General features: G+C 46.6%; 1 protein-coding gene across 2 annotated transcripts in view; it reads right to left on the reverse strand.

Annotated features, from left to right (window-relative positions):
* Window positions 1-25983, reverse strand: part of ARHGAP35 (Rho GTPase activating protein 35) — a 78186-nt gene that overhangs the window by 44970 nt on the left and 7233 nt on the right. The window contains exons 2-3 of one of the 2 annotated variants that reach the window (XM_045440769.1): window positions 17066-17210; window positions 16873-16940 (exon numbers count right to left, since the gene is read on the reverse strand). In XM_045440769.1, the coding sequence (XP_045296725.1) occupies window positions 16888-16940; window positions 17066-17210 (198 nt within the window). In that variant the 3' untranslated portion in view covers window positions 16873-16887. Of the gene's footprint in view, window positions 1-16872; window positions 16941-17065; window positions 17211-25983 lie in introns of those variants that run through there. The other variant, XM_045440768.1, reaches the window with a different exon arrangement.

The following is a 25983-nucleotide window of genomic DNA, read 5'->3' on the forward strand; positions in this document are numbered from 1 at the left end:
TTTAAGAACAGTTAAAAATCGGGGCACCTGGGTAGCTCAGTCAGTTGAGCATCCGACTTGGCTCAGGCCATGACCTCATGGTTCGTGAGTTCGAGCCCCAGGTGGGCTCTGTGCTGACAGCTTGGAGCCTGCTTGGGATCCTTTCCTTCTCCCTCTCTCTGTCCCTCCCCTGCTCTCTCTCTCTTACAAAGTAAACTTAAAAAGAAAAAAAAAAAAGAATAGTTAAAAATCATCTGTCAACAGTATGGTTTTTTGTTTGTTTGTTTGAGAGAGAGCAAGCGATTGGTAAGGCGGTGGGGGGTAGGTGAGGGGGAACAGAGAGAGGGGGAAAGAGAGAGAAACCCGGGCAGGCTCCGCGCTGCCAGCATGGAGCCCAACGCGGGGCTCAGAACTCAGATCGTGCCCTGAGCTGAAACCAAGAGTTGGACGCTTCACAGAGTGAGCCACCCAGACGTCCCTGTCATTAGTATGTTAACAGTGATCAACAAGTACTGTATTTGTCAAATGCGTAGAAATAACTGGTGAGGGGTGCCTGGGGGGCTCAGCCGGTTGGACATCCGACTTCAGCTCAGGTCATTATTTTGTGGTTCATGGGTTCGAGCCCCGCATCGGGGTCTGTGCTCACAGCTCAAAGCCCGGAGCCTACTTCGGATTGATTCTGTGGCTCCCTCTCTCTCTGCCCCTCTCCCACTTGCACTCTGTCTCTGTCTCTCAAAAGTGAATAAACGTTAAAAAATTTAAAAAAAAGGAAAGAAATAGCTGGTGAAATCTGGATATACGGACATATTGCAATATCGTTTTTATCATCATCACCATTTAATAGACTAGGAAGCTGAGACATAGACAGAGTAAGTAACGTGCCCCAAGTTACAGAGCTTTGGAGGTGGCAGAACAGGGCCTGGCACCGAAGCAGAAAGATCCCAGTGGGTTGTTCCCGACTGCTCTGTTGTATTCTCTTTCTTGTTAAATGATGCTTATAACTGAGTGGCAGCATTAAGGCTCATTTTTACTTTCTTCTTAGATCTTTCAAGAAGAAAAGTCTGACATTAATACAGCCATTTCCATTTTGTAAAAAAAAAAACAAACACAAAAAAACCTCATTTTCTTTTTTGGACGGTTTAAGGGGTTCTCCCCTGTAATCTTGCTTATGTTATTTAAATGATGCAGACGTCCGTCCTTCCCTTCCAAAATCATGAAGATCAAGCTGCCTTACCTAAAATACAGGAAATATGAAATAGAGATGTTCAGATTAGGAAGATCTCGTCGACCTTACGAAAATGCTGCCAAGAAGGCCGTTGAAAGGCAAGCTGTGTGTGGGCCAGGGCCGACTCCTCTGGGGCTGTACCCTCCCAGCGAGGATGAAATGAAGTAACAACGCTTACAAAGAGCTTAGAACTGGACCTCGGAAATGTTCATTATTCTCACCATTAACTGTTGTTAAAAGTGCCGCTACCACATTCCTACCATCAGATGATGTACGGATGACGTACGTCTCAGTCCATTTCAAGGTTTTCCCAACTAGGCTGACTTTTCACGAATACTTTACTTACTTGTCCTGCCCATGACCCTTCCCCCAAAGCTGGCATCACTTGCATGAGGGCAGCTGAGAACCAAGGGGCCTTTCTGAGAATCAAGAGTTGTTTCATTTAGTTCAGTTCCGGCCAGGTACTTTTAGCTTATTTTTCCTCATCTAGTCATAGCGATATCAAAACAACAGTGACAACAAATCCATAACCTACATTTTTAAGACTCAGAAGAATTTTGAATTTACCCAGATTTGGGGTCTTTCCCTCACTTTATGGGTCACAGAGGAATACGTGCTCTCTGCCTAGGAAGTGAAATACTTCATTCTAGATTAAGTTTCTACACAAACACTCTCTTGCTGCCACAGCCCCATATCTGGCTCCTGACAACCACAACAGAAGAAAGAGTTTTCTGTCGTGGCTTTTGAAACATGAAAACCAGATCACACCACGGAAACACTGGCCGTAGTTACAGTTATCAGGAGCTCTGGACCACGTACTAGAAAGGTCTTGTTTCAACCAAATTGCAGCTTACGTGAAAAGATAAACTGTGTGAGTTTGTTTCTTCGAACTCCTGGGAGGCCACCAAATCTACACAGCCAAAGGATTCCAGCCAGGAGTGAAAGAAGGCAAACAGAGGTGAAATCACAGGGCCTTTACACCATCTCTGTGTGAAAAAGTGGGATCCGATTGCCCGATACCCCAGTCGGCTTACATCGCAAACAAACCAACCACCTGAGAGCCAGGCGCTCCACAAAAGAGCAAGCTTATCTTTTCAGACCAGGGTTCTCAGGTGGCGTTCTTCCCCATCTCCTTCTACCAGCCTTAGGCCTTCTGACTTTCTGTTGCCTCAATTCCCATTCTTACTGACCCAATTGCTCTCTTCGGGTCACGTGAACACAAAGATCCCTGAGTGAGGTCACTGGAGAGCCAAGCCCCACTGGGATGCATAAGCGAAGAAAGAACTGGCCCCTGCCTTAAGGGTCTCAGGCTTCCCGATGCCTCTGTCAAACCATCTGGCCGTGTGTATCCATCGGCTCAGGCTGCCACGGTGTCTATAGAAAGTACCACAGACTAGGGAGCTTAACAACAGAAACACTTTCTCAGTGGAGGCTGGGAAGTCCAAGATGATCACAGCGCCGGCCAATTCAGTTTCTGAGGAGCGAGCTCTCTCGCGTCTCTTCTCAGAAGGACACGGATCCTACCAGATCGAGGGCCCCACCCTTATGGCCTTATTAACCCTCAAGCAAGGCCAATGTGACACAGGAGAGGTACATCTAGAGTGTGAAGACTTTAGAGAGAGGGGGGATTTGTCAGGTGCAGGGGTTGGGGGAGGGCACGTACACAGCACATCGGGCGGTTAAGAACAGCGATGAGCAGATATGGAAGCATGAAACGGGAAAACGTGAAGAAAGAGGAGGTTGGAAAGGCAAGCCAGGATCAGCAGCTGCCGCGCCTGCTTACCATTTCTTGCATTCTCCCAGTCTGGCTCCAACCGGGCTGCCCACCCCCGGCTGAGTTATACCCCTCCACCCTTTCAGGTCTAAACCAAGGGTCTAGGTCAATCCATGCCAGCAATATAAGGGACTGGTTACATACCCAGAGAAAGGGCAGAATGGAGGAAGATTTACAGAAATGCAAGGAGATCAAGCACACTCGAGTTCCCAAGGGTCAGGACTGTTCCCTCCGCAGTGGCCAGAGTTATTTTACTGAGCAGAGGCCAAACACTGTCCCTCCACTTAAAACCCTCCAGTGACTTCTTACCTCACTCGGTAAAAGCCAAGCCCTCACCAGGAACGTTCCGGTCTTGGGAATTTCACACTGGCTCTTTTCTCTGTTTGGAAGGTTCTTCCCCAGGTAATGGCACGGCTCCCGCCCTCGTTTCCATCAGGCTCTCGTCAAAAGCCACCCTCCCCCAGCTCCCCCGTATCTGAAATTTTAACACTTGCTCCAGACATTTCACATACCACTTTCCTGCTTTATTTTTATTCTCTCGAGCACTAATCACTAAGATTCCTTATGTATATTTGATTTCCTGTCCGTCTCCTCCACTAGATCGTAACGCCTGCTGCACGAGAGCAAGAATTTTTATCTGTTTTGTCCAATACTCTGTCATCAGCGCCTTGAGCGGTGCATGGCACACAGTACGTGAGATGTTCAATGCGCAGGTGCTGACGGAATGAAGGACAGGATCCTCACGATTCCGGGTACCCTAGGCCGCTGGCACTCTGACCCAGGCAGAGGAATGAATAAGTGCGCGGGGACCACCTACCCTAGAGAGTGAGGTAAGAGGGAGGTGACGATAGCCCTGTGGAAGAAGAGATTCCCAAGGCTTCACGACGGGCCAAGCAAGCGCGGACGAGACCTAAAACAAGAGGCTGACGGTGAGGAAAGACCAGCTAGACGGGGGTTCTGAGCCAGCCCACGAAACACTAAGCACGAGCAGGAAGCTCAGCCCCCCAGATTTCACCACGAAAGAACCGGGGCTCCCCGGTGCTCTGTGTCTCCGACGTGCCAGGCCAAGGGGCTCACATGCATGATTTCATTCAGCCCTCGCAGCCCTCACGAGGTAGGTCCTCCCGACGGCTGCACTGCACACAGGAAGCACGGATCTCAGGACCTCAGGACCTCGGAGACCGGAGACGGGAGGCGGCTCAGCGAAGAGAAGTAGCTGAGCTGGAATTTTAAACGGAGTGTGATGGGTTCTAAAGTCCATGCCTCACCTGCCCTGCTCTAGGTCTCGGCTCGGAAGGGAGAGGGAGTCGCCCTCGGAAGGGAGAAGGAGCCCCCTGGGCGACCCTCAAAGGTGAGGGGCACGATGGCCCGCGGGCGCGGCAGGGGCCCGGGCGGAGGAGGGCTCCTTCAAGGTCAGGCAGGGGCCCGCCCAGAGTGGAAGGTGCAGCCTGGGCGACGGGAGCGGTACCAGAAGCAGCAGCAGCAGCCCAGGCTGATCACTCCTCACAACCCGCCAGGTACTCTTATCAGGCCCTGAACATACCAAAGCACCTCAAGGATTCAAAGTACCGTCACCCCCATTTCAGAGTCAAGGAACAGAGTCGCAGAGAGGTTCACCATTTGTTCACAAGCAGCAGCGTGGAGATCTGAGTCCAGGCACCCTGGCTCCGGGCTCATCCTGTACAGACTATTCGGCAGCAAGACGAGTCGGGGGCAGAGGGCTACCAAAACCTGCCTGATGAGTACGTGGCGTGTGCGTGCGGTGCCCCGGCCTACGGCACAAGCCCTCGCGTGGCTTCTCGGTGGGCACGGTTACTAACGACGGCGCGCTCTGTACCCTCCTCATCTCCACCTCCTGCCTTCATCTGCCCTGATGTGTTTGTGGCCGGGCCATCTCCCAAAGGCCTCTGCTCTAATGGCGAGCGTCTCTCCCTGAAGATGCTACCCTCAATTAGTGGTGAAATTTAAATCTGCCACACAGAAAGCACTCTGCTCGTTTATCCAGGCAAATGAGCTAAATCAGGAGGAAGGTCACAGCTCTGAGTATCTGTCAAAGACCATTTTTATAGAGGGCTTCCATTTGCGCAGAGGAGATGAGGGCCACCTCTGACCTGCGAATGACGCAGACTAGCTGAATGAGAGCCACGGACGGCCTTCGAGCCGTGGCTGCAGGGCTCGGCACTCGCCCTCAGAGACCCCTGCTTCTGAAGCCTCACCCTTCCTCCCCTCACAAACCGCCCGCAGGGCTGAGCCTTTCGTTTTGGAGCCTCACTGGTGGATGTCAATAAGAACACCTACTTATCTGTGCTACAAAACAGCCAAACTCTAATCAGGGAGCAAAGCCCCTACGACGGACCGCGAGTAAACCCCACCGGGTTATCCAGATCTGTGCTGACCACAGCCTCACCTCAAAACCACAGACAGAACCCCGGCAAAGAAAAGTTACCTCACAAGGTACTGGAAGAATTCAAGACTCCTCCGGCCAGGCACACTTTGCAAATGGGAACGATCCAGCTGCTAAAAGAGTACGTGAGACAGCTTTGTGTCCCCGTAAGCGCCCTTCCAGAACCACCCCTTAACTCCTTCAAAGATCCAAAACACCAACCCATGAATAGGTAGTAAGGAGAACCCCTTACTGCTCTAGTTCCCGGCCTCACAGATGATTGTCCCTTCAGGGACTGGTGTCTTTTAAACCATCATGTTCAACACGCTAAAATTAATTATTAAAAACTGCATCACTCTTGGGTATATACTTGAAGCACACGAGTGCTCACATACGCACCAAAATTCATTTACAAGAATGTTCACAGCAGCGCTATTTATAATAGCCCCACACTGGAAAGTACCCAAATGTCCATGAAGAGCAGAATGAATAAATAAAGAATGGATTATTCACGCGATGGAAGGGTATAAAGGGTATACGGCAATGAGAATGGTCTCCAACCACACACAAGCATGGGTGAATTTATGGATTCAATCACGGGATGAATCTCGCAGACACCATGGTCGAGTGAAAGCGAGGCCCCAAACTGCATTTGGTAGAAGTCCACTTTAAAGCACAAAAACAGACACAATCCTTCTATACCGTTAGAAGTCAGGGTAGTGGTAACGCCTGGGAAAAGGTTTCTAGGGGAATTCGCCCGTCTTCTGTTTCCTAAACTGGCTGCACAGTTGTGTTTGGTTTGTGCACACAGTTCACGGAGTTGCATTTATGGTGGCTGTACTTTTCCTTAATGGTTGCTATACTTCAATGAGAAGGTCCAAAAAAAACCGCCGTGCGATCTCATCCGCTACTGTTTTGGGGCGAAGTCCTGTCTGGATTTCTACAAGCGCAGCAAGTCGGTGACAGGAGCCACCAAAAAATGGCTTAACATCAACTGAGTGATGACTACGTACCAGGAATTATGTGAGAACATTACAAACAAGAATGCATCCAGTTCTCAAAAACTCTCTGTGAAAGACCTACTATTTTTATTCCCAACTTGTGAAGGAACAGAAAAATAGGGCTTAGCCGGTTCAAGCTGAAGGCCAGCTACTACCTGCAAAAGTCAGGATACCAGGGGTGACGCCGAAGCTTAGGGCCTCACCACTGGACTATCTGAATGGGAAAGGGGTTTATGTTATAAACACAGAAGTTGCGTTAGGCCCTCAAACTTTTCTCTTTTTTGTGACACCTTTTTATTGAGTCCAGGCCAGCTGTCTTCTAAAAGGCAACACGTTCTGGATTTATCTGACTGTTTCTTCATGGTAAGATTCAGATTAAATAGTTTTAGCAAAGGAGATCTATGCTTGGTTGAACCACTAGTAGGGGCACCCAGTCTGGTCACTTTGTGAAGGTGGTGACCCCCAGATCTCTTCATCTCCTTGGTGCTGGGTGACATTTTGAGACCACGGAACTATCGAGTTCCTTCAGAACTGTTCTCCAGCGATTTTTTTGTTTTTAGTTTTTAAAAATTAACTGTCGAACCATAATGTATACCTGATGAACCTATCCATTTGAAGTATACATAACATTTGATAGTTTCGAATAGAAGATTTCCATCATCCCCCAATTGCTGCCACGCCCCCTTGCCATCAATCCTCTTGACACTCCTAGCTCCCAGGCAACCACTGATCTGCCCGCTGTCACTAGAGATCAGTTTGTATTTTACAGAGCTTTATATAAATGGAATCAGAATTTGTCATCTTTCGTGTCTGGCCTGAATCACTCTCAGCATATAATGCTTCTGAGATTCCCCCATACTGCTACGTGTGGCTAGAATTTCTCCTTTTGGCCCCTGCGTAGTATTCCAGGGGTGGAAGGACTAATTTGTTTATTCACCTGTTGATGGACACTGGGTGGTTTCCGGTTTGGGGCTCTCATGAACAAAGCTGCTAGAAACAGTTAGGTACAGGTCTCTGTGTGAGTATGTTTTCATTTCTCTTGGGCAAATACCTAGGAGTAGAATGGTAAGTGTGCATTTAGCTTTCAATAAACTGCCAAAGAGTTTTCCAAAGGGAGTCTACCCTTTTACATTCCCATCAGCATCGTGTGAGGGTTCTAACTGCTCCACAGCCTCACTTGGTCCTGTCGCTCATTTCATTCCCCAGTGATTTTAAAATCCAATAATGTTCCTTGCCTGAATTAATTATGCATTTGTGTGCTTATGTCTCTGGACATCATGGGGTGGGGGGGGGACGGGGACTCGAGTTCAACACAGTTCCTAGCATAGTAGGTGCTTCATTAATATAAACAGTCAGTAAATATCTGTTGAATGAATGAAATCTGCAGACTTTGCCCCCAACCTCAACGAAAAGACAGTAAGCTAAACATTTTAGACCCTACTAACAACTTATCAGGAAGTTTCTATCTTTCTATAACTACTTGGTGCTGTATCCTGCATTCTCCCACTGAACCGGAGAGCAGAGGTCAAGGCTGACCGGATTCTGCTGTCCACTGAGGAGCAGCGCCCCAGAAGGCAAATAAGGAAGCCCCTCTTGCATGACACAGCCTGCTAAGGGCAGGCACTAAAACCCCAGGGCTCTGTGTGTGGCTCAGCCGCAGGCCCCGCAAGAGAGGGCTTTGAAGATACACGGGAGTTTCAGCTGCACTATCGTGTCCAGGTAGGTGCTGCCCTGAAAGGCAGAGCCCCGTTCCTGTCACCAGGTGAGAGTCCTTCCGAGACAGGAGTGGAAGAGACCGTGAAGGCTGCCACCTTCTCTCCAGCCAGGCTAACCCTGCACTTTATGGACACTGAGTCCTCCCTATGCTTGATACAAGATGTTGACCCTTCCCAAGGGCCAGCTTCCCACCACATCTGGGTTCTTGGGAGTAACAAAACAATCTCTTGTGAACTGAGGTCACGTATGCCAAGTGCCCAGGACAATGCCCGGGTCATAGCGAGCACTCCATAAATGTGTCAGGAATAGAAAATGGGGAGAGTTCATGTGATGGCAGACCATCTTTGGCGTTATTATTTTAAACAGCTGCCAGGCTTCCCTGACTACAGGGACTTTTTCATTCCACAGGGACAGACTGAAATTAAGATGTGCTAACAAAACCATGGCCTACCAGTTATTTATACGGTGGGGTCTGAATACATAATAATTCAAGATGTACAAGAGGGGCCCTCTGCCCAAATGAAACCGCCTCTCCCTGGGAACAATTTCTTTTCTCAGCCCTCTGTGGCACTTGCCAGAGGTGCCAGGAATTCGCCACCTCTTAGTAATTGAGCAAAGCAATTAAGAAAAAGATTATTAGATGGGAAACCATTTTTGCTATTGTCACCCTGCCCCCTCCCACTGCCAAAAGAAAAAGGTTAAAGATCACAGAAAGAGGGAGCAAGGGGGTCTGGTCTCACACATTACATCATTCAGCGAAGTCATTCCTAGAGAATGCGATCTTCAGCGAGGCCACAGGCCTGGGGAATACGTGCCGCAGAGCCCAGATGAGCACGGCACGAAGCACTCGGCCTCCGGGAGACTAGACCTTCAGGCCGGGGAGCAGTGACACTTGGAAGCTCCCTCGGGGGGTTTCTATGCTGCAGGACATGGATGTTTCCCCCAGTTGTGGGAAGAGAACCTTGACCCAGAACTGGCCCGGAGACCTGGGATTTAAAACCTTAGTTTTATGACCACAATGAGGTGTAAAGACAGCATACTTCTCCTGAGAAATTATTCTCAGGACTGTGAGTAGGCTCTAAAAGTAAGTCCCCACCCTGACTCCAGCGAGATAAACTCTGGACGGGGCTGAATATTCCTACTCCCTGCCACGCATCAGAGAGCTCAGGTTGGCTTGGCCAATGTTCTCTCCTCACTCGGCACCACACTGCTATAGAAGGGGAGCAGGGGCTCCACTGCCCTGACGATTTTCCACGTGGAGGAAAACTGGGGGGGGGAAGTGTTCTAGCCAGAAATACAAAGGCAGTCCAAATGGCAGCGGTGGCCCCAGAGCAGCTGCAGTAGCGACGTGCCCCCTCCCGGCCTGATCAGGTAACCAGAGCCGCAAGGGACGAGCTGCCGTCCAATTAGCACAGCAAGCACAGAGGCTGTCTCTGAGGCTGGGCTGGGCTAAAACCATCTGCAAATCAATCTGAAAGCTGTTCTACCTATGGGCCACTTCTTGAACACGTTCCACTTTTGTTTATTTTTAATGTTTATTTATTATCGAGAGACAGAGAGAGAGCACGAGCATGGGAGGGGCAGAGAGAGGGAGACACAGAATTCGAAGCAGGCTCCAGACTCTCAGCTGTCAGCACAGAGCCCGACGCGGGACTTGAACCCACAAACCACGAGATCATGACCTGAGCTGAAGTCAGACATTCAACTGACTCAGCCACCCAGACACCCCAAACACATTCCAGTTTTTCAGGAAATATGAAACGAGGGTGAGTGAACTGGTCGGAAAGCTCAGGAAAAATAAAGGTGCAAGCCAGAAGCAATCTCCAGCTCCCACAGAGTCCTGGTAACACACAGCAGGAGCAGCAAATTGTGAGGTGAGAAGGCAGCGATCCTTGCCTTACGATCTGTGTCAAGGAGGGCTCGGCAGTTTACTCACAAACTCTGAGGAGGAAACACAGCAGTCACAGGAACCTGCCGTGGGCCACCCCTGGAATACGGAGTTGCTTGCCAACGAAGCCTCTCTTCGTACACTCCCCGAGACCCCAGCCCCCACCCTGTCCCCAACTCTTGCCACCCTCTCTTCTCAGGTCCAAGATTAAAATGCAAGTTAGCTGGCTTGGAGATGGAATTAAAAAGACGATGCCCAAGGTGTATGCAGTGTTAAATTAAAACAAAAAATAAGCTGCAGAACAGCGCACGCACGATCTCGTGTTGTGAAACATTTGGGGGGGGGGGGTGGGGAGTACTAGCAGAAAACATAATCCATCTATTAATGCAGATTACTTCTGGAGATGAGACTGTAAGGGACTTTCACTTTCTGTTCTACATCTGTATTTATAATAAATTTTTTTTTTTTTTTTTTACTGTGAGCAAATTTGTTACTTTTGTAATTAGGAAAAATATTAAGGTGATGGGATAGTTCACGTTGTCCCAATTCCTAACGGTCATGCCACCACTTCCCCACTGCTGGCTGTGACAGACCCTGGCCGTGAGGTGGCAGGTGGGGAGCAACCAGGGTCCTGAGGCATGCAAGGAGAGGGGCTTCCTTCTGGGTTTCTCACTGGATCTTTCTTTCTCACTTTGGTGGGCAGGAGTGTGAATTCCCAAGCACGGCCTCTGAAAGTGACGGTGCGGTATTTTATTTGCCAGGACAAGCCAAGTGCCAACGTGTCTGAGACAGACACAAAGACAGGGACACGACAACTTTGGACTTCGAGCTGCATGGGGCAGACCTGGCAGACAAGTTTCATGTGGAGTATCATCTCCAATCAGCTAGACATGACTGCCTGAAACTGGGGTCATACGACGATTTCCACCATGAGCAACAGAGGGAGCGATGGGATGGACGGGTGGGGTGGCAGCAGAGGCTTTCCTAAGTGCAAGTTCAGGATAAGTCAGACCTGGGCACACACACGCTCTGTGATTCATTCAGTCATTCAACAAAATCTCATCAGTCCCAGGCCTCTGCTGAGACAGGAGCCGCAATGATGAGGCAGCCGTGGGTGGTGTCAGAAGGGGGCTGAGGATGATGGAGAGGTACAGACAGACAGCACACCACACAAGGGGACGTTCTACAAGACAACTGTCTAGACTTTAAAAAAAAAAAAAAAAAGGTCATCATTCAGAACAAAACAAAACAAAAGGCAAAGAGAACTGTTTTGGACTGAAAGGTGCAAAGGAAGCAATAGCCAAATGCGTTGTGAACATGGCTTGGATCCTAGAACAAAATCCTAGCTAGAAGAGAGAGTTTAAAGTCAAGTGAGTAAATTTAAACATGGAATGCATGTTTAATAGTAGTGAAATACTACTGAATTAATGCTATTATTCCTAAAAGTGATAATGTTAATGCAGTTACAGAGAGACTCTTTAAGCTTAGGGATACAAGCCGAGATTTTTTAGAAGTGAAGCGATGTGTGGCACCTGCAGCTTATTCTCAAATGATTTAACAACAATAAAAATGAGGAGAAGAAAGGGCAAATGGGGCACAATATTGAGTGAATCATCACACTACTCTTTTAACTCTTCCATGGGTTTTACTGTATTCAATTTAAAAGCTGGAGAAAGGGGTGCTGGGTGGCTCAGTCGGTTAAGCGTCTGACTGTTGATTTGGCTCAGGTCGTGATCCCAGGGTCATGGGATCAAGCCCCGTGTCAGAATCCAGCCTGAGTTTCTCTCTCTCTCTCTCTCCCTTTGCCCCTCTTCCCTGCTCATGCTCTCTTTCTCTTAAAAAAAAGGGGGGGGGGGAAAGGCTGGAGAGCAAAGAAAAGTCACAGATATTTACATTTATGGTATAGTCTGACAGGCAATAGGAAGAAGAACCAAATGTACTACTGGTGAGGCGAAGGCGACAACTGGCACATACTGAGCACTTGCCTGGGCCACGCGCCACACTCGGCGCCTCCGTGCAAGTCTGCCGGCACCTTCGCGGCAGCCCGAGCGGCAGGTCCTGTCATCACCCTCAGTTTCCAGATGGGCGTAAGGCGGAACGATTCTAAACCGGGCCTAACTGCAGATCTGAAGCTCTGTATCACTAGCCCAAAACGTCTGTCCCAGCGAATCTGGTTCTTTACATGCGTCAGGAGAAAATGCTGCATGAGCCCCCAAACAGGGGAACAGTTAAATAATCTATTTTACCGGAACGTCGTGCGGCAATTGAACGTTGTATTTTTGAGGGAGATCCTCTCTGCTTGCTTGATGGGATGCTACCCAGCTCGTGCATACTTAGTAAAACTACTTAGATCTTCACACTAAAAAAAAAAAGCCATATCTTCACAGACTCAACAAAACAATGTCTGATTTAAAAAGCAGTGATTCTCGGGGCACCTGGGTGGCTCAGTTGGTTGAGAGTCCGACTTTGGCTCAGGTTGTGATCTCATGGTTCCTGAGTTCGAGCCCCACATCAGGCTCTGTACTGACAGCTGGGACCCTGGAGTCTGCTTTGGATTCTGGGTCTCCCCCTCACTCTGCACCTCCCCCTCTAGAACTTGGTCTCTCTCCCCAAAATAAACAAATCTTGAAAAAAATTTTTTTAAAAAGCAGTGATTCTCAGGGCGCCTGGGTGACTCAGTTAGTTGAGCATCTGACTTCGGCTCAGGTTGTGATCTCATGGTTCGTGAGTTCGAGTCCCACATCAGGCTCTGTGCTGACGGCTCAGAGCCTGGAGCCTGCTTCGGATTCTGTGTCTCCTTCTCTCTCTGCCCCTCTCCTGTTCGCACTGTCTCTCTTTCTCTCTCTCTCTCTCTCTCTCAAAACCTGAATAAACATTAAAAAAATTAAAAAAAAAATAAATAAAAAGCAGAGATTCTCAAAAAATGGTCGTTCAACCCACCTCTTGGTTACTGAATTCTTTCCTTGCAGGAAAATAGGAGTAGGTAAGCTGGTAAAGTCAGGGCTCTTTTGCCTCATCTAAGTTATGCTAAAAAAATTTTTGAGAACTATCATACCACATATTATGTAGATATGTAAATATAATATTTGTATGTAAATATAATGTGCATTATGTAATTATGTAAAAATAAAAATCGACACACACATACAGAGAAATAAGACTATCAGGAACTATATCAGACTATTAACAGTGGTTTCACGAAGTGGAAGATCAACGACTCTTTAAATCCTTTTTCACGGTTTTTGGCTTTTGTTGAATTTCTACAATGAACATGCTTTAATTTTACTAAGAGGCAAAAAATCCTTCCAGGGAAAAGAACACACAACCCCTCCCCCCAAACACACATGCTAAATTAAATTCACAGATTCCATGTTTAATTTTTTTCCCTGAAATTCTATAAAAGTACAAACCAATGCCAAAGAGGGGAAGAATGTAATCAAACTTTAAAAGGACAAAGAAAACAAAGAAAAAAACAATGGAATTAAGGTATTCCAGCCTGAAGACCACTCATTTAATCAACAGGTAATGTATGTTGTGTACCACACTCTCAGAAGACAAGGAGAGCAGAGAATCCTGTTCCCAGGAAGTGAAAACATGCTTGAGAACTACCGGGGAGGTTGCATCCAACGGCTACTGGGGGTGGGGCAGTCTTGAAGAATGAGGACAAGTTCCAGAGGCAAGGAGGAATGTGGGATACATTTCAAACCACACGAAGAACCCATGCAAAGCAGCAAAATACAAAGAAATCCTGCTTGTATTCTTGCAAAAGTAATTTTTTTTAAGTTTATTTATTTATTTTGAGAGAGGAACAGTGTAAGCAGGGGAGGGGCAGAGAGAGAGAGAGAGAGAGAGAGAGAGAGAGAGAGAGAAAGAAAGAGAGAGAAAGAGAGAGAGAGAAAGAGAGAGGGAATCCCAAGCAGGCTCCACACTATCAGCGCAGAGCCCGATGTGAGGCTCAAACTCACGAAACCTTGAGATTATGACCTGAGTCGAAACCAAGAGCCGGACGCTCAACCAACTGAGCCACCCAGCTTGTAAAACAAGTTAAAAATTAATGCCTGTAGTAGCATAAAACAGAAAGCAGAGGACAGAAAAGGAAGAAAGAAGAGAGAGAGAGGGAAAGAGGAAGACGGGGGGCAGGAAGGTGGGCAGACAACCATAACAGCACCCCGCATGGGAGGAGGCAAGACTGCTGAGGCCGGCACCTGGTAGGCAATGAGGCAGTAAAAAGAGGTTTTTAGTAGAGGAACCGTCATATAATCAAGACGAGGGGGGTGATGGTGGGGAAGCAAAAATGAAACAGAGACGATAGAGCCGAGAGATGAGGAAGTAGAAGTGACAGACTTGGGAACTGATCGGAGGTGATCCTGAAGCTCCAAGCCTTTTGGTGACAGGGCGGACAGTGGCACAGTCTAAGAGAACTTTAAGAAAAGCAGCAGCTTGGCAGTGGCTGGTGGTAAAGCCTCATACCCAAAAGGATTCATAAATCCAAGAGCAAGGAGAGGTATAATTTTGTCATTGGATACCGAAAAATGGGGGCACCTGGGTGGTTCAGTTGGTCAGGTGTCCGATTCGTGGTTTCAGCTCACATCATGATCTCGCGGTTCGTGGGTTCGAGCCCCGTGTCGGGCTCGGCACTGGCAGTGCGGAGCCTGCTTGGGATCCTCTCTCTCTCCCTCTCTCTCTGCCCCTCCTCTGCTCATGCTCGCTCTCTCTCTCTCTCTCTTTCTCAAAATAAATAAACTTGAATTGCAAAAAAAAAGCGAATCAGTCTAAGAGCGAGAGAAGCAAGGTGCGGGAGGGGTTGGTCAAGACCACTGCTGTGCCCAGCTAGGGAGCATGTGGGTGACACTGAGGCACCCTGTGCTACCACAGGCGAGCCACTTGAGGAGACCGTTCACAAAAGGCTCCCCCTACAAAGGGAAGGCTCCCCCGGACAGGAGAATGCCGACTGATCAACGCTGAAGGAACCAGGGAGTCAAATGATGGGGAGAGAGTGGCTCTGCAGTGGAGAAGCTCGGTCCACACCGCCACCTTAACCAAGGGGTCCAAGTGAACGTTACCAGTGATGGGTCAAACTGACATCATGTGTCACATGGTGCGATGCACCGACAAGGACACGGCATCGCTTCCCTGCTGTTTCTGCCCAAGGTGCAAATAGGAACTTAATCTTGAGGAAAACACCCAAAAAACAAGCAAACAAAAAACCCAAAAAAACGCGAAACTGAGGAGGAACGTTCTACAAAATAACTAATCTGTAGTTCAAACTATTGAGGCCATGAAAAACAGACTAAAAACTGTTCTAGATTGAAAGAGACTCGAGACTCGACGACTACACCTAACGTGTAGTCCAGGATTAGCTCCCGGGCCCAAAATATTTTTGTGTTTTGCCATAAAGGACATTAATGGGACAACTAATGAAATGAAAACAGAGGACAGGTTAGCGTTGGGTCAATGTTTACGTCCTAATTTTGATAACCGCACGGTGGTTACGTAAGAGAATGTTTTTAGGAATTACCCACTGAGGTAGTTAGAAGTAAAGCTGCAGCAGATCTGCAAACTTTCAAATATTTCAGACAGTTATCTATATAGGAAGAATGGTGTGGGGGAAAGTGCTAAAACACTAACACTGAAGGAACCTGGGAATTTTTGTAACTTCCAATTTGTTTAAACTTGTAATTTTTCCAATAAATCGAAAATACTTTGAAAATAAAGGTAAGGAGAAAGCAACCTTCCCCTCCCCCAGAATGACACAGGGTATCTTTCTGAAGTGCTAGGTCAACATGTAAAGGCCTCAATCACCTGAATTGGACCTTTGTGCAGTTTTTCCCCTTGCACAAGGGAGTGGTGCCAGAAAGAAACTGATCTATAAAACCAGTGTCAAAAAGATGGACACTGACAAAAGTGTCCCCATTCTGGGGACAGAACGGACTAAACAAAGCTGCAGATCTGCTGTTAGATTAGGCAAAGTGTTCACCGTGATTCAACCCTGGTGTGTTGCAGAGAAAACCCCGGAAATAACCACGAAGTCTGCTTTAGCAGGCTTCAACTTGAAACCTATTTTCCCTGATTTGGCACATCCTACGTAAATATTAACACCGTCACGCAGCTTACTAGGATGCTGCTGAAATTATCTGCAGCACCCACGGGCTGTGCACACCATACGATACTTAACATCATTGCAGGGAACACCGGGATCAGAGCACAGAGGGAGGCTCTAATCCCTACTTTGGTTTCAAATTGTTTAAACTCATATTCTTGAGCTCAACTACTAATGCTAATGCCCAAGAACTGACCTAACCATGCACCCGCTTAGACTACCTTCTCCTCAAAGCTCATCAGCTCTGAGAGCATCCAGGAGAAAACCAAACCAAGGGACACAATGGCAAAAGGGAGGCCAAAGAGACACGTTACGAGAACACTCAATGAACAAATAAATGTTTTCAATACAGGCACAAATTTGTCACTTCGAGAACGATGCAGAAAACATTAAGACAGTTGTTCTTTACAGTAACACCAAGTTGTCAGTGGAGTTGAAATACAGCTGCCTGACCAGAAGATATCCAAGGATCCTAGCTGGGCTTTTTTTACCCCAGGGAAAAAATTCTATCAATAATGAATCCCAGGCGCCTGATCAAAGGCCAAGGTCTGCAACAGTCACGACTACTCCTTCGTTTTATTAAGCCAAAGTTTATTACCATTTGTGCCCAGGACAGGGCTGCGGACACAATGGTAACACGCCCCTTTCCCCGCCCTCAAGCGGCTGACAGATCTTCGAGGCCACAGACAAACAGGGTGGGTGCTCTGACAGGGAGCTGAGGGAGCACAGAGAAAGCACCTAACCAGCCACAGCTGCAGGCCTGAAAACACGCTGCTTGGTGCACGGAAAGGTCTCACAGATCCCATACAACAGCCGCAAAACTACACGCAGATGGAGACCCATAAGTCTGACAGCTGTCCAGACTGCTCAGCTCCTTCTCAGAAAGCATCTCACACTTAAGGAGAGCTGATCCCAGAGTCTCCAGATGGCTCAGCTCGCCAGAAAGTAGCCTGTAGACAGTGAAAGCCATGATCAGCTCTGAGGTAACAACACTCTTACCTGTGGCTTCAATGTACTCAATACATCTCTCAATAAACACAGGGATGGGCTTCTCTGGAGTCACGACAGTTGTCAAGGGCACCCCAAAATAGTTACTCTCCCAGGTTGCCTTTGTGATGGACGGCCGGGGTTTGGGCTTTGGTTTCTGTATAGGAAAGAGAAAAGAAAGCATAAAACAAAAACAAAGTGAATATCAACATGCAACTTAAACATCAGCTAAAGCTTCCAGAAGGGAATTCACAGTGGTGTGGAAACTGCTGGGAAGACTCCAAGCAGGATAGAGATCCATTTGCTCATCTCACTAATTTTGTATTTTCCAGCCTCCAAATATCACACAAGATGCCAGCCAGTTGACACACAGTCACACCCTGAGTGTGAGACTGCATTATCAACACAAAGGTGTTTAGAAGAAGCAGGCCATGTTGAGTTAATAACAACGAGATGGCTATCCACATCCTTTATCAGGGGTGCCCTGGAGTAAACAGGAAGTTTTCCAAACATGCCACATGGATAATGAATGTCATACACTCAAGACGACTAAAATCTTTAAAAAGATAAAAGATGGAATGGAGAATGAGTAATTTCCTCTTTCCAGAAAAGAAATAGAGCATGTGTTCTGCTACGGCTGAAAGCTCCAAATGAGAATTCCCTTCCATACATTAGCCCAGGGTTAATTTTCAATGGCTTCCGAATCAGGAAAGGGTAAAACCAACTGAGCAAACATGACAAAGAAGGTAATACTTGTCTCTTCTTTCCCAGCAGCCCCCTTCCTCTGGAGCAGGAGCAGCGGCAGCGGCAACCACTTGAGAGCTCACCGTGTACCAAGCCAGGTCCCAAATATTACTTCTTTTAAACCTCACGACATTCCATTGAATCAAGGAAAAATGTCCCACGTGCCTAAGTCACACAACTAGTAAGTCATAGTGCTGGGATTCAAACCCAGGCGGGTCTGTCTCCAAAGCTCAGGCTCATAGACCTCTCTGAGATATTCTGCTCCAAAATTATTCAATCTTTTTATTTCGAAGCTCACATGAGGAAAAAATGCTCTGAACAAACGGTAAATTTCCTAAAAGTGACAAAAACGTACCTGAAATTCTGGACTTTTGTTAAAATATCTACTAAGGAAAAGGGTAACCAAACAGGAGCAAGGTAAATGGACCCAGGTGTAGCTCCGGCAATTCGGTTTCGTGTCCAAGTTAACGAGATGAATTTAGAGGGCAGATTTATTACAAATATATGCAACCTATAAACTTGAAAGTATTTAGGGATCTTTGCATAAAATCCACTGGAGGGACAACTAACTAGCCAGGGTCAACCATTCGCATTCCTCATCCTGCCCATCTTCGTTCCTTCTGGTACCTCTATTTATATGGGAACAAATCGCTTCCTGTTTAGTCTGAGATTCTCAGAGGACTTCCTGTGCAAACAAGTACCAAAGAAAAAGAACAACTGAGAAGAAAACGTACACGAAAGAAGGCACAAGCCCATCTCTAAGCTGGTTGACATTACCTGCAATGACCACCAAAAGGCAAAGACAATCCACTCTACACAGAGCCTGCTAACTGGGTCAGTCTGGAAGACTGTACCGCCATGCGAATGGATCTTGGTGTTCCAGAGAAGAACCACAAAGCCTCCACGAGGCTCACCCCTGCCCCTGTCCCACTCCTCATAAATGCAGCCACACCGCCTCTCAGGTTGCAGGGAGTGGCCACTGTTCCTTCCCCTTCCAGACTGCCTGCCAGAGGCAAACAGGCTCGGACCTAGACTTTTTACCAAAGAAGTAAGGAAAAGCAAATGAGTGATTTATGATGTATCTTTACACGAGATAATTTAACCAATCTAGACTCTCTCCCTGACATCTTCTATTTATATGAAGTATAACATAAAGAATTTAAGATCTGAAATCTTAGCAGACCTGGGTCTGAATCCTGACAGACAAGTCCTGTGACTCTGGGTAAGTGACTTATTAGCATCTCAGGGACAGGGCCTCCTCACAAGGTGGTCTTGAGGGTGAAATGTGGGCGACCTGGCTCAGTGCCTAGCCTCACGGTAGCCATCCAGTAATTCGAGGAAAGAGAGGGGTGAGTGCTTCTGTTGTCACACATTGTGGCAACCGGATAACCATGAGTCAAGCGATGCTCTCCCTTAAAAATGCCATACAGTCTAAATTATTAGCTACAGATTCTGAATATACAAGGAAGACCATCTGGATTTCAGCGACATTCTTTTTATCAGTCTCAGTCTTGCAGAATTTCCCTGTCAAAACTGACAACAGTATTGTTCTTCAATAAAACTGATGCTTCCAAATAAATTGTTAAGGAATAAAAAATGGAACTTTTTTTCTAATCACCATAAGGCCTTCTTTTTCTTAAATTAAGTTTACTTTTATTTTTATATTTTCATTTATTTTGAGAGAGAGAGAACAAGCAGGGGAGGGGCAGAGAGAGAGAGAGAGAGAGACAAAATCCCAAGCAGGCTCTGCACTGTCAGCGCAGAGCTGATGTGGGGCTTGAACTCACAAACCATGAGATCATGACCTGAGCTGAAACTGAGAGTCGGACGCTTAACCAACTGAGACACCCAGATGCCCCTACCAAGCCTTCTAACCATAGTTCTAGTATAACGATCAATTTTAATCTTATACTTCCTTCCTCCACCTTCTCAATACCAGAACAAGATGATGAGGTGTGTTCTAACAATCTAAGTTAACTAGAAACTTTACCATCTATCAACTGAATACTATGTACTGGACCCTTGCTTAAGTTCCTTAGATGTATTATTTCATTCCAGACTCACGACAGCTCCAAGGGTGTGGGGTTAATAACTCCATTTTACAGATGAAGCGGAGTCGTAGAAAAATTCAGTTACTTGCCCAAGTCAGTTTTGACTACAAAACTTGCTCTCTTAACCACTATGGTTCACGGCCCTTCCCTGAAAGGTCCTGGGAGAGGCAGAACGAATAAATGGATAGCTGAATAAATGATTAAGGGTACACCGACAATCTGGAGAGTTTCTAAGGTAATAGAGACCCACTCACATAAAATACCAGGGATCTTTAAGCTGGAAAAGGAAGGAATGGAGCATTCTGACAGCTATTTCATACAGCTATAGGACTATGTCTTGGAAAGAGAGATTATTTTATATGATTCCAAAGGGTTATGTTGAAAGAGGTAAGAGAACACAGGCAATTTTGGCCTTAAATATAAAGAGAAATTTAAAAAACAAAATCCCGGGGCGCCTGGGTGGCGCAGCCGGTTAAGCGTCCGACTTCAGCCAGGTCACGATCTCGCGGTCCGTGAGTTCGAGCCCCGCGTCGGGCTCTGGGCTGATAGCTCAGAGCCTGGAGCCTGTTTCCGATTCTGTGTCTCCCTTTCTCTCTGCCCCTCCCCCGTTCATGCTCTGTCTCTCTCTGTCCCAAAAAGAATAAATAAACATTGAAAAAAAAAAAAAAAAAAAACAAAAAAAAACAACAAAATCCCCAGGTATTTAAAAAGGAAGGGACTGCTCTGTATAAATATTCCAAGCACAGGCTGCAAACTACATACCTCTGCCACACCATTGTCAAGGAGATTCTGCCATTCAATGAAAGACTAAATTGGATACTGCCCTTATGCCTCTCGTCCCAAAGAATCCAAGACCCGAGTTCAGTGCTTCAACTTACAAAATGCAGAAATGGAGAGTAAGCTTTAACAACAGGATCAACTCCCGTTACTAAATGACATGGATTCTCCCTCTCAGATTTAAACAAACCCTGGTTTATCGAATGTCAAAACACCTCCTAGAAGTAAGTGAAGGCTCTGTAGGGTGTCACAAAATTAGGACGGGGATTCTTGCACAACAAATTCTAAACCTTTCTAGTAAGGAAATCAGACTTTGTGGTACACACTAAGAGGTGGGCCAGATTATCGGTATGACAATAAACACATCAGGCACCTGAAGGGTTACTGGGCACATGTCAGATGGAAACGCCACTCTTGTGAGTGGCCTGCCAGCTGTCTCAGTCCCCGGTCAGACGTGGGTCGCTCATTATGGAGTCCCTGGGGCCCTCCAAGCAGCAGGCTCTTGGAGAGGAGAAAGTAACACCATCCCAACATCAATCTTCTTTCGAGGGCACTCACAGAGCAGGCTGAATTGAAAAAAAGCATCTAGCCAGGGGAGACCAAGCCCTGAGAATAATCCACACATCTGTGCCTCTAAGTTTAGAGTCTTATTGGGTCAAAAATGGAAACCAGTGATTAATCTGGAGTGGCCATGTGCAGGCCACTGCTAGGTACTTTGCACAATTACCTGAAACCTTACAACCATCTTCAGGGTAAGGGTTATTAGCACCATTTTACAGGTGAGAAATCAAGCTCTGAGAGAGTCACACCCAGCACTGAGAGAGCCAGGCTCCAGAGGCTAATGATCTATAAACACCAAAGCCCCTTTTTCCCCTACGTGAACTCTATGATGAAATGCCAAAAACCAAGGACCGGGTCAGTCTGAACCACCTTCATCTTGTTCTTTTGGATGGATCTATTTTTTGAACGAGCAACACAGTGCATTGTTCTTTACTTCAGTTTCCTTAAAAACAGGCCCGAGTCTTAGTCTTGATAATACCCAGGTGGCAAAGGAAACAAAGAAACGAACCAATAGTTTCTGCCAGGACGGCACTGCGAAGAGACGGTGGTTGGAATTTCCCACTGGCCCCTTGGCTTTCGAAACAAGAAAAGAGCATAAAGGGAAACTCCCAACTCTGGTGGAGTAGGAAGACATCTGTAAGCCCACGGGGGTCCCTCTGGAGTCCACGGGGACAAGAAAAAGGTTCGAATGCCATGCGAAGAATGAGAAGCGACTGACAGAAGGGCCCTTTCTATCAGGCTGCAAGATGAGTGGGTTCCAGGGCCTGATATTATGCAGTAGGCACTCCATAAATTTCCTGAACAAAAACAGTTTCCAATAGTGCACAGGGCCAATATTTCTTTATATTTTTTCAAGTTTAGCTGAGATGAGGACTATCTCTGTATGTACAGACGTTTTTCTTCTCCTAAATTGTGCTCCTTTTCCGCGGATGGAGGAGGCAAGGCTCAGAAGGTCTTATACTGGCACTACCGTCCCAGACTCCCTTTTAAAAACCAGATGAGGTAATGAATTCCCTATGTCACTGTGTGGCCACTGGATAAAGGACAGTCATTTATGTACACATGTGACTGTTACCCTACTTAACTCAGTAAGGATCTTAGCATTTTTGTTTTTTAACGAATTATGCCCAAGGTCACAGAGCAAACTAGCAGCAGGGCTAATCCCAGGACCAAAGTCCTCTATCCCCCTCAACGAACTTACAATCTAACTGGTAAAAGAAAGATATATCCCTGGCAAGCAAAGCTGATCTAGACATCAGGCTCAGTAACAACTGAGCCACAAAGGAAAAGAGTCTCCCACGGCTCCAATGGAGAGCTCAGCCATTCCTTCTGGATAAAGAACATTCTATCTTCTGTGGGAATAGCAGGTACAGCTATTTGGCGATTTTGAGCTGACAACTTCAAATATTCTCTCCTGGTCTCTATAAAATACCTTTAATACATGTCAAATTATTTAACCAGATTTTAAAGTCAGAACATATGATCACCACAGTTGTACCACCTAGCAGTCTTTTAAATGCTTGGTAACCTATCTAATGAAGGAAATAAAAAACAGAATGCAGGTTGCTGGTTTCTCTCTTTTTTTTTTTAAAGGAGGAATGCCATAGACAGAATGTAGTCTGGGACGGGGATAGTGCCCTCTGAATGAGAACAGTTCTCCCTCCCAAGAGTGATATTAGCAAAGCCCTCGAGAGGCCCTCCCCTCTCGCCACGGTTTGCCAAGCAGTGTACTGGCTGACTCTGGATTAAGGGAAACTGGGAGGAGTCTTACAAAAACCAAAAGATTCCATACACAACGTGACTACAGGTTTCCTCCAAAGCACCTCTTGCATTCTATATTCAACATTACAGCTTTCTGATGAGTAATGATTCGTTCTTATTTCCAACAGAGCTTCAAAAGAACCTTTTCAATTACATTACTCACTCGTGCCCCAAATGTATTCTTGGTTAACTGGTGCTCCCTCTTCTGGCTCTGAAAAAAATCTAAGCCCAAGTTTAAGAGAAAACCTGAGGGTGGATCTGTTCTCATTGGCAAAGTCTGTTATGAAAGCACAAACGCTTATTAGACTTGGTCTCCTTCGCACTGCCAGTTAGTATTACAGCCAGGTCACCCACTGTCTTGAGGCATCTTTTTTTAGGGTTGGGAAAGGAAGCAGCATAAAGTCTCTGCCTTCCTAGCATCCCTAATCCTCTCCCAGGATGGGAAAAGACATGTGCCATCCCTTCACAGGCCCCAAATCAAGCGAGACCACAGCCTGCTGCTCTAGAAAGGCATGAAGTCTAGCAAATCTGGGTCAGCCCCTGCTGCTATCTCAGACTGAACGGCCAGTGCAACAGCGGGCTAACCAGGAAGGAGGGTCCACTAGTCCCAGGAAAGTTTTTTTTACAAACATCCCGCCTGATCCAACACTCACTGAATTCGGACTTCCCAGAGTTACAGGTCAGTTTTTATCTGCTTGCCTCTTCTCAAATACTGGATAAAATGCATTCAGAAGATCTTTCTCTATGGAAGCAGAGGTGATTCTTGACTCCTGCTGAAATAATTTGGGTCCTAAAAAGATATTTCAGTATCACTAGGTGGTGGATGAGAACAAGTTGGTTCAGTGATGATCAGAGCAATTCTCTGCTCTTTGAAAACTAGATATGGGTTGCCCATTGTCATTTTTTTTTTTTTTTTTTTTTAAGAACAGGTGTGCTATAAGCTAAGGCCCATAGTTAAAGATAGTCTATTTTTGTCACCAAAAACACACTACAGCAGTTCTTTGGGCTTAAAATAAACTGAGAAAACGCATGACACCAGTTCAAAACAATTTCTCAAAGTTCCAGTCGCTATTTCAGCGTCCCCATGCCTTTTTTGTCCTCTACTCAACTAGACTCTGAAGCCAGAAACAAATAGCACCAGGCCATTCTTAGAGGGTAGTGTAGGGAAATGGATTTTTTTAGATAATAAGCACAGTCCTTTGTCTGAAATGAACAAATTACTAGACTGATTGAGTGGTCCAAATGTGTGCCTGGCTATTGAAGATTACCATCTTTCTTGCGGGCTGGACTCTACCGACCCGTTGGAAGCGGAAGTCAGAAGAGCGGGTTCAAAAATCTCAGCTCCTCCATTTAGAAAACTACACCAACATGGGCGGTGGCAACGGGAAAAGGGCTGGTGCCACACCTGGCGCACAGCAAGCGTTCAGTACCTCCGGGGAAGGATGAAACCCCACGGTATTCGCAACCCTGCTATCCCCGGCCTGCTTCCCCTTCACTCTCCACAGCAACCACTCTAGGTTTCTTCCACGTGTTGTTTTTTATTTTTTCTTTCTTTCCCCCAGCTCCAAGTTCCGCGCTGTTTTCTCAAGAACTCTCCCCAGAAAACCTCCACCCTCACTGCCTTTGTCCGCCTCACTCTGTAAGTCTCCATTTACACACTGTTGCCTTGGGGAGCTTTACCGGACCCTCGCTGAGGTTAAAACTCCTTGCTCTACAATCCCTTAGCACCCTGTAGCTCCTCTGTGACAGTATTCAAAATACATGTCAGCGCATATTTAAAATCCGCCATCCCTTGACGGTAAGCTAGATAAACACACCACCACGCGCAGCACCCTCAGCACAAAGCCAGGGGTACCACTGCTCACTAAGCGTCCGTGCGCTGAACTGGAGGTTTCCTTCCCAAAATGAATGAATGAGCACATGCTTTGGAGCAAAAATCCTTCTCTTAAAAGATGCAATTCTTTCAGGAATCAGAAAATCCAAGGTCAAGTAGGCACCCCCCAACCCCATCTTTAAGGCTATGGTATTTATTTGGCCTCACAGCACATTGAGTAGGCCTAGCGTTTTCTGAAGCACACACTGAGAGTCTTTCCCGAGCAGGTTACAAAGAGCTCATATTTCATACCATTCAGCTTGTCTGTCAAAATGCAACATCCCTCCCTGGGGAGCTAGCTGTCCAATTCCCCAGCTGGTTTTTATTCACACTAGAAACTTTAACTCCGTTCTAGGCCTCACAAAATGAGAGCTGTGTCCACACAAAGCCCCAACAACCAGCCGATTCACTGAATCCAATGAAATAAGCCAATTCACTGGGGGGGGACACAAACTGTCAAACTGGTTACTTGGTGCCTTATAGACCAAACAATGCGTGATTGAATTGGTTTGCTTTTTCAATAGGTTGTCTTGTCATGTGGTAGCTACAGTGAGTGAAAGATTTTCTTTATCATTCTGTTGTCTTTTTTTAAACACAAAGATAAGAGCACATCACATAGAAGGGTGAATAGCCAATAATGTCTTGTCTTTAAATCCACGGTCAAACACACTAAATTCAGCAACTTGAGCTTGCCCAAAAGGCACATTTTGTGGACCAAGACTCCCAGCCTGTGGTTTCTTTTTTTTGTTTTTTTTTTTGTTTTTTTTGGTTTTAAAATAAGACCCTGCCGGTCCTGATCTCATCTTTGCAAACGCATGATACTGTGAGACAGAGACCATGTGCAACACCAACTCTTTCCAGACAAAGCGTCTATTCATGGGCCCCACTGAAGTGCAATCGTAGATTTTCAATTTCATTCAGCTGAGTGCGGAAGGCTCCCACTATGAGGGTGGGTTGCTAAATGGTTCAGCTGGGAAAAGGACCCAGAATGACAGTCAGCCTTACAGTCTTCACCTTCATTAACAGAAATGAAAGCGATTCCCTCACTCCAACTCCAATTTTACAGTAAAGAGCTAATCTAGCAAATCGGCCAAGGGAAGCTGAGCAATTTCTCTTTCTCCACATCACATCGGTACCCAGAGCACAGCTTTTTGTTGTTGTTG

The sequence above is a fragment of the Leopardus geoffroyi genome, chromosome E2 (genome assembly GCF_018350155.1).
Source record: "Leopardus geoffroyi isolate Oge1 chromosome E2, O.geoffroyi_Oge1_pat1.0, whole genome shotgun sequence".
NCBI lineage: Eukaryota > Metazoa > Chordata > Mammalia > Carnivora > Felidae > Leopardus > Leopardus geoffroyi.